Genomic DNA, 8,463 nt, shown 5'->3' on the forward strand with positions numbered 1-8,463 from the left:
CTTTGGACCTTTTGAATGCACGTGAGGGGTGTATTATTTACTTTATGAACACTACCTTTGACACATTTGGATCACAATTTTTTTAAATCTATTTGCAAACCACAGTCACGTGCATAGCCTGTGTGTGTTCAGTAGCGAGAGTGAGAAAACACCCAGAGAAGGTCACTAAATACAAGGCAATGTCCCAACGCCTCTGTGGCTGCAGGCAGTGAGAGTGAGTCAGGTGATGTGACTCTGATGCACTTAAAGCACCGGACTAACAGGACTTCTTGCAGGAAATGTCATACATATAAACTGTAGGAGACACTACAGGTACCTATTCATGAGAGATACCGCCATAAACGTTCAGACGATTGTTTTTATTTTACAAGATCCCTGAAATTGTGTGCTTTTATATTCAAATAAGGCATTATCTTATTGCGTTTTTGCAAACTTTTGCAAACATCTGTAGAACTGAAATCTGAACACTGGATAAATCAATAGATTAAAATTCACTTTTTTCACGTACAAGAACCAAAGGTTATTACAGAAGGAATCGCTTCTTATCATTCCATAACAGAATATACTTAGCATTTTATTTAAAGGTCCCATTTCATGCTTTTCCAGTTATTATCCGTCCCCTTGTGTGTTATGAAGGTTTTATGCATGTAAACGTTCTGCAGAGTCAAAAACCCTCAAAGTACACCCTGTAGGGAGTAAAACTCTGACACAGTCTATGCTGCCCCAAAACGCCTCGTTGGAGATTTCTCATTTTCCATTGTTTACTTCCTGGGTACTCTGACGTGACTCTGCCAGCATTTCACGAAACAAAGCTTCCCAAACCTTTCAGCGATTCATGCCAGATATGTGCAGCGTAGGGCACTGAAGAACGATGCTGTTCCTACTTTGTTTGGACCAGCGGGAGATTCGGGTACACAACCTGTAAGTATTCATTGTTGTTTGTGTATTTATGATGTTTAAAACAAACAAGGTATCTACCACGACTGTTTGAATGGGTAAATGTTTTTCGGGCTACGACGTTGGGATCGCGGAGAAATGCTCTCCGTAGACCCATGCTCACAGCGTTTATAAACCTTTTTCTTACTCAATATCAAGCCACACTTATTGTTTTTACTTCGGCTGTGAGTGTTTGTGTGTGCTCAGTATGAGTTTCGCTTGTTCTCGCTGTATCGACGACACGGAAACCTGTCTGCTCCTCGCAGCAACGAGCCTCTCAACATCCCGACCAATCAGAGCACACTGGGCTCACAGGGAGGGGGGGGCAGGAGCTCCAACAAACCGTTAGAGACAGAGAGTGAATACACATACTTTACAGAGATGCTGTATGAGAAACCAATGTGAGTTTGGAAAATTGCACAGTATAAATCTATTTTAGTATACCTCAACAATGGAATTATGATCAGTAAAAATTGCCATGTCATGGGACCTTTAAGTCAGGCTTTAAATTATATATGAATAAACTCCTATAGCTGGGAATGAAACTGGAAAGCGTTGGTTATGTAAGTGCTACTGAAGTGGAGATTTCTTGTTCACAGGGTTAGAAAAAACTTGTTATGAGAAAACAGACTTCAAAGAAATGTATTTTAAAATGCAATACCAGTCACAACAGGTTAACAGGGTTAAACCATAGATTGTATATAAAAAGGCTAAAATAAAAAAATCTACAGATGCAAATAGACAAAGTAAAATGAACACCTGAATGTAATGTATCTCATGGAATCAAAATATACTTGTTTGCCTTTAGTGTCTTGCCTTACACTAAACTATAGTCATATTCAACTGGTTATAAACATGTTGATATACACATAAAACCAACAGAAGCTCGTTAATTAGAATACTGGGTGAGAATTCAGTCGGTTGTTTTCAACTTCCTGTGAAAGTTTTCATGTTTAGTGTCAATACACATATTGATCTTCTGTCTCCTGCAATCTCTTGTAAAGACTAACAGCATGCGTCCCCACCATCTGATATCAATCTGCGTGTTTTGCCTTGAAAGATCAATTGGCCACACAGAGAGTTGTGACCGACCGGGGAGGAGGGAGGAAGTTCTCTCTCACTGTCATTTCTTTTTTAAATAAACATGCCTCTGTGATGACTGGCATGTGACTTCCTGTGTCTGGTGAGATTGAGCCTGTTGTAGTCACATGATGGATCAACATGAAAACACTGGACAATCACATGGAAAAACGCTGCAACTGAGCTGGCCCTCCATTAGATGCAGATGCAGAAAGTACAATGTGTTTAATGCATGATTTAACAGAATTTGTTAATAATTTACAAAGCAATTCACCACATCTTTTATTACCCTGGTGATTCTCTGCTGAGTATTGTCAATATGAGCTCTGAAATTCTCATAATGTCTCCAAAGAAAAAAACTGAGCAGTCACAGTTAACTTGAATACATTGACAGTTATGATCACAGTAGATCACTGCCAGGCCCAGACAGAGGCGCCTTTGTCTCTTGGTGGTGCCACAGATTAGTCATAAGAAGAACTATATAAACGGTATATTAAGAACTACATAGTTATAGATTGAGATGGTGATTGAAACATTTTGTTTTAATATGATTAAGGTTATTTAAGTACTGTACTTAAGTAATAGGATGAGGTACTTTTGCTTTACTTGACTATTTCTGTTATGCACCTTCACATGTTTACCTTAGAGAGAATTATTTTTATTTCTTACATTTTTCATAACTTCAAGTATCTGAGTTCTTGTTTATAACAATATAGTATACAACAGTTTAAATTATGCTTTCTGGTTCTTATTCTGCTCAGTTATTCAGTCTTTACAAATAATAATACAATTGACAACTAAAGCAAATATATGTATTCAAATATAAGTGATGTTACCTGAGTTGGCTCTTTTTGTGTCTGTGTGGTGACAGAAAAACATAAAATAAATCGTATTAACTGAAACTAAGATTTGTATTTGTCACAAAAAACAGTATAGCATTGTTGAAAGATGATATTTGCTTCTTGGCTTCTTTGTTCAAACCATATTCTGTAAAAAGAAAATATATATTTTAACATCATACCTTTTTTAATCTTTGACAAAACAGATGTAACATTGCACACTAATTACATTCTGCTTCCGAGCACTTAATTCATCTTGTTTTCTGTGGAAACCCTGCCGAGCATGTATATGCAGCTAACCTCAGTCAGCAACTGAGATGAGAGTGAGCACAACATAAAACCTCTGCTATGGGGAAATCATATTTGAAAAGAAACGCTAAAATGTTTTGGCTGTTTCGCTCCTTCAGTTCTGTAATACCTAAATGAAAACACCTGAAACGTAAACACAGCGAGATGATTTAGTTTCCTCCGTGCAGCTGCCTGTCTGAGTCCCCCTTGCCTCCCCCCGGCCCCTTCCCCCCCTCCCCCTTTGCGGCTGCAGTAGTTTGACTCCTACAGGCTGTTTGAGTCATGCTGGCTGCTGGCCTGGCTTCCACCCTCACAGCCCAGTTCACGTCAGGATCCAGCCTCACGAAGTGCACACCGCCCAGCTTGTGTTACTGCTGTCAGGAGCTGTTCTTGGTGCACTTTACTGGACTGTTTCTATCACAGGGGGTTCTTCTATCAGCTGTAAAGTAGTTCACCAATAATTATTAATATTATCGTGCAATATACACTTGACATGTGTAATGTGTGAAACTCTGCCATTGATTTACATTTTTCAAACTATAATGTGACAACGAAGTAGTGCGCGACCTACTGTAAAGCATCAATATAGCAACTAATTATAAGTATGTATTCTTAATAATTCAAACCCAAAACAAGACGTGTACTTTTTTGGAAAAGTGCATAACAGATGAACTAAATTGGTTTCAGTGTTGTTTGACCTTTGTCAACATATTGCATATGAGCAGTACATATCCAGATAATTAGAAACAGGAATAAGTCACAAGTGGAACACTTACTTCTCAAAGCAAAGCAGCTGTATTGTATCTCTTCATCTACATTATAACATTGGCAACTGGAAAAAATATGACTTATATGGTATACAAAATGTGTGCAAAAAGCTATTATAGAAAAACTATCACAAAAGGTTAATATAAATTGACATCAATGAAAACAAGCTTAGGCACAAACCAAAAAGGCACATGTCCCCGTCACTCACGCTGAAGGTATTACCCTCCGCCCTGACCAGAGTCATCTTTCAACTCTGTCATGGGCGTGTTAAACGTTCTGCCACTGGGAGGAGGAGGAGCCAATCTGAAGGCCGGCGAAGAACACCTGGTAGCGGTGCTTCCACATGATGAAGGCCCCGATGGCACACACCACTGCTTGGAGCAGGTTGAGAACGATCTGCAGCAGGAAGTAGAGGGTGAGGGTCCCGGTGATCACCTCGCAGTCACTGACCCCCTCATAGGTGAAGGTGCGAGCTATTGGGTCCTCTTGATCCAGTCTGCACACGCAGTCCTCGCCCGCCTGCTGACACCTGAAGCTGCCGGTCTGAGAGTAATGGTGTCCGGAGAAGGCAATAACCAGCACTGAGATGACCAGGCCGATCGTACACAGGACGAAGTATAGGAGCTGTGGAGGGCAGAGGTCAAGTCAGAGGTCATGCTGTTTAGCCTTTGAAGCTTTGATCAGAAAACCTTTATACTGAAAGCCTGTTCCCTGCTTCATTCTGTGTGATTAACTCACTTAGCTACGAGACAGACATGCTGGCTCAGTGCCTACAGCAAGTTACATTCAAAGAGATTATGTACAATACAAGGCATGGGCTGACCCTCAGTGTAGGAGTACAGCTCTTATGTGCAGAGGAGACACACAAAAATGTAAGATTGCCCTGCAGCTACAGCCGCTTCCCACCTATAGTGAGAACAACAGTCTAAAAAATAGAGTTTTGAAATGTGACAGAGGCTTTGTGTTGTTTATGCAATTGCACAATCTCAATAACACTAAACCTTTGTTTGAATCCTTTGGTTATGTAACGGGAGCCATCGTTCACCCTGTGTATTTCCCCTCAGTTACATGCTGCTTATGGAATTATGGAAGTGATGAGCGGTGCTTGATTTGAAACATCATTTATGTTCATTTTGGAACAGCTGTGAAATCTGGAGCATGGTCTGTTAGAGGGAAATGTATGGACAGCATGTGCATAAACAAGAGGATGTACTTATATATTTAGTGTTGACCTAAAGACAAACTGAAAGGAGCCAACACTTACATTGTTATTGTTTACAGTACATCTGTGGTCTTAGAACGCTTTTAGGGTTTAACTCAGTAAACTATGTTGAATGGGTAATCCTCATCTGTCAACATAGTAACGCTTAAATTCAGAATTGTCTCCAGTTGCAGCACATTTTATACTTATTTGTGTTGTCGCTTACCTTGCTTCAAGTGCACATTGAAATAAACAAACTGATTTTAAATTCATAAATGTTTAAGTTAAAAATAATAATGTACTCTAGTTAGGTCATTAGGTAACAGAGGTTTCTAAATGAACACTGGAAACATAGCACTGAAATTCTAACCTTCAAAATGTAACACCAAACGACACATACCCACTTTGAATTGGCTTTTTATCATGCCTTTCTGCAAAGACTATTTTGCAAATTAGCTGCAGTTCTTAAGGCAAAATACCATTGAAGGGTTTTGAAGCCCTCTCTTCACAGCCAATGAGCATATTTGAACCTGGTATGCAAACGTGAGACTGACTGACTGAGGTTGCTGCTTCCAAGGACCGGCTTCTCAGTAGCAAACAATGGAGGACTGATTTTAATTGCCCTGAAATTCCAACTGCATATGTTGTACGGCTAATTAAGCTGTACAATCAAGCCGGATTAATGAATGCACTCATCCACTCCCAGGAATCCCCACAGAGCTCTCTTAAACAAGAATGCAGCTAAATGCCTTTCTGTCTCTCATTTAAAGTTGCAGTTCCTTACTGTAAGAACAGCCATCTAACAATTACACACACTCACTGAGTTCAACTTTGTTCTCTGCAAAGAAAATACATTGACCTGTCTGATCATTACTCTTCGTAAAATGAACACTACAATATATTCCTCTGGTCAATTTCAAAGAGACCTATTGTGCATTAATAAAGGAATCTGACTTTTACAAAAGGTTGTCCATCACAAACTGATATGTTAACTTCCACTTCTGCAAACAATGTGTCAAGCAGGGTGTGTAAACTCACCTTGACAATGAACTGGATAGATGATCTCTCATCAGGGTGGTAATTGATACAGTACAGGATTAAGCCCAGGATAGAAACTAAACAAAGCTGCAACAACACATCAGAAGATATTGTAAATGTTTGCTTAAAAGCCACTCATTAGTGCAATGAAAATACCAACATAATACACATTTTGTAGTATTTCACCATCCTATCTTGCTTTTTCTCTTATCCACTGATGGTAATAAATGTAGATGATGTGCAGTATGTGTTGTAGAGAAAGTGTTGTGTCAAGATAGTATTTTTTGCCCAGGTTTTCATGAGTATCTCTTAATATTGCACGATTCAGCACTAAGCTGTCATCTGATTACATTACATCTCTCCATCTCTCTCTCTCTCTCCCTTTCTCTCTCTATCTCTTTCTCACGGACACACTCACATTCTCTTCAGTGTATTTGCAGTCTTGTGACTGGCGTGCAGCATCTTATTTTAATGTTTTTCTCAGGTTCTTAAGTACTCAGGATTCTCTGGAAAGTTCTCGATGACCTCAGTGTTTTTCACTTGGCTGAATCTCGTGAGGATCTACCTCGGGATGTTGGTGTCCAGGGAAGCTAGGATCCAAACAGGAACAACACATTGTTTTTCCTATCACGAAAATGTGACCTTAATTCCCATTCCAAATTGGATGATAAGTAAACTACACTATGTTGTCCTTTTATATTAAAAGACAATTAACCTTTATTTGCTTTAAAGTGTTTAAACATTTAACAGTTTTAGTAAAGTGTACTTGAACTGTACTTTTAGCTTGTTACATGGTGTCTGTCGAGACACTTCACTTGGCACAGTTTATAGGCTAACTGGCATACACAAATCATTAGTTTACATTTTCTAAGTGATTCCAAACAAATTGACTAAACTTCCAGGGCTTAAATGTGTAAACTTTCCACCCCTATCAACGCTTGCCTGTACCTGCACTTTAACTTACACTTTGACTCCCCTAAGTTTATCAACTTAAACTACAACCTCCATACAAACGTTCACATGCAAGGAGTTTCCATTTGAAGACAATTCAAGACCAACTAATCTTTAGAAAACTAAGCATTTTCTTGTAACTCTTTTAAAATGACACATTATTAAACACATCAACTTGAATAAAATATTCCGCTTAGCTTTCATCTTTATGTTTTGAAGTCAAGCCATTTCAATATGACATGCTGTAGTTAGCTTGCCAGTCTCATCAGGCCAGATGTTGAGGATGTGTTGGACATAGAACAAAAACAACAGAAGGTGAGCATGCTTATGTGACTGCGACGGATTGTAGATTCAGATGAATATGACAGATGGAGATTTATTAGAACATGGCAAAAAGAGTGACTTCCCATGCCTACAGTGAGCGTCTGGCTGAGAAGGCCAGTGTTGACGTGCAGTGGGGAGGACAGGAAGATGGACAACACACGAGGAGGAAATAGCTGAGGGTCATGCAGGCGTATCACTAATGGGGATCCATGCAAACATGTAGTGTGTATGATGTTAAAGCGTAATGACGGAGCTTACAATGATTCCAGCCCAGTGTGGCGTCTCCCGGGCCATGAGTGAGGGGCTGATGGCCAACATAAGGAAGGCCACGACTGTGACGGCCGCCCCCAACAGCAGCTGGAGCAGGGCGACGAGCAGAGGGAAGCGACAGACTCTGCACTTATGGCTGTCCTCTGGCGCTGGGCTTTCATCTCTCTTCTTCTTCTTCTTCTCCTCCTTGTCTGAGGAACCTTTCTGCCCCTGCCCCATTTCTCCTCTTTTTTCTCGTTCTGTACACTCGACTTTTACTGTTGCAGTGTTTGGGGTGGATAAGCCTGCCTGCCGTCTGTCTCTCTCAACTTCCCTTCCCCTCCCTGCCAAGGCCTCCTCTCACCATAAGCACAGCTCGTCTGCTATTTGGAAACAGAGAAGGCTCTGAACTAATATGGAAAACATTTGGACTGGATTCCTAAAGCGACTCCATGTGCCACATATAGAGCAGGCAGCCTACTGTGGAGGAAAGGAAGAGGAGGGAAGGGGGGAGGAAGTCCCAAAAGGGGGATTCCAACATACGACAGTGAGATGATTTCACTTTTAGTTACAATAAAGACAAGAAAGGGAAAGTACAGAGGCAAATCAGCAGGTATGAGTTAATGAAAAGCCAGCACAGAGGAGGTCACACAAAATATTTGAGAGCCCAAGTGATTGGATCATTCTTCGTCAGCACTGTTACACAAGAGAGCTATATGCTGCCAGCAAGAAAGAATCACATGACTTACAGGAAGAAGTAATGTGATCATCATAAGGCATGTGAGAGCA

General features: G+C 40.3%; 1 protein-coding gene across 2 annotated transcripts; it reads right to left on the minus strand.

Moving 5' to 3' along the window:
- Window positions 1-1,564: 1,564 nt before the first annotated feature.
- Window positions 1,565-8,105, minus strand: sspn (sarcospan (Kras oncogene-associated gene)). Of its 2 annotated transcripts, XR_013808533.1 has the most exons (4): window positions 7,684-8,105; window positions 6,151-6,237; window positions 4,120-4,535; window positions 1,565-3,003 (listed from the first exon to the last, which is right to left on the minus strand). XR_013808533.1 is itself a non-coding variant. In XM_079683591.1 (3 exons), exons 1-3 carry the CDS (start codon window positions 7,912-7,914, stop codon window positions 4,179-4,181), a joined length of 675 nt encoding a protein of 224 aa, XP_079539717.1. In that variant the 5' UTR covers window positions 7,915-8,104; the 3' UTR covers window positions 3,916-4,178. The 2 variants fall into 2 exon arrangements, 1 of the variants encoding a protein (XP_079539717.1); XM_079683591.1 differs by lacking the exon at window positions 1,565-3,003 and having other exon boundaries at window positions 3,916-4,535; window positions 7,684-8,104.
- Window positions 8,106-8,463: the final 358 nt, after the last annotated feature.

This window comes from Notothenia rossii (genome assembly GCF_949606895.1).
Source record: "Notothenia rossii genome assembly, chromosome: 5".
NCBI lineage: Eukaryota > Metazoa > Chordata > Actinopteri > Perciformes > Nototheniidae > Notothenia > Notothenia rossii.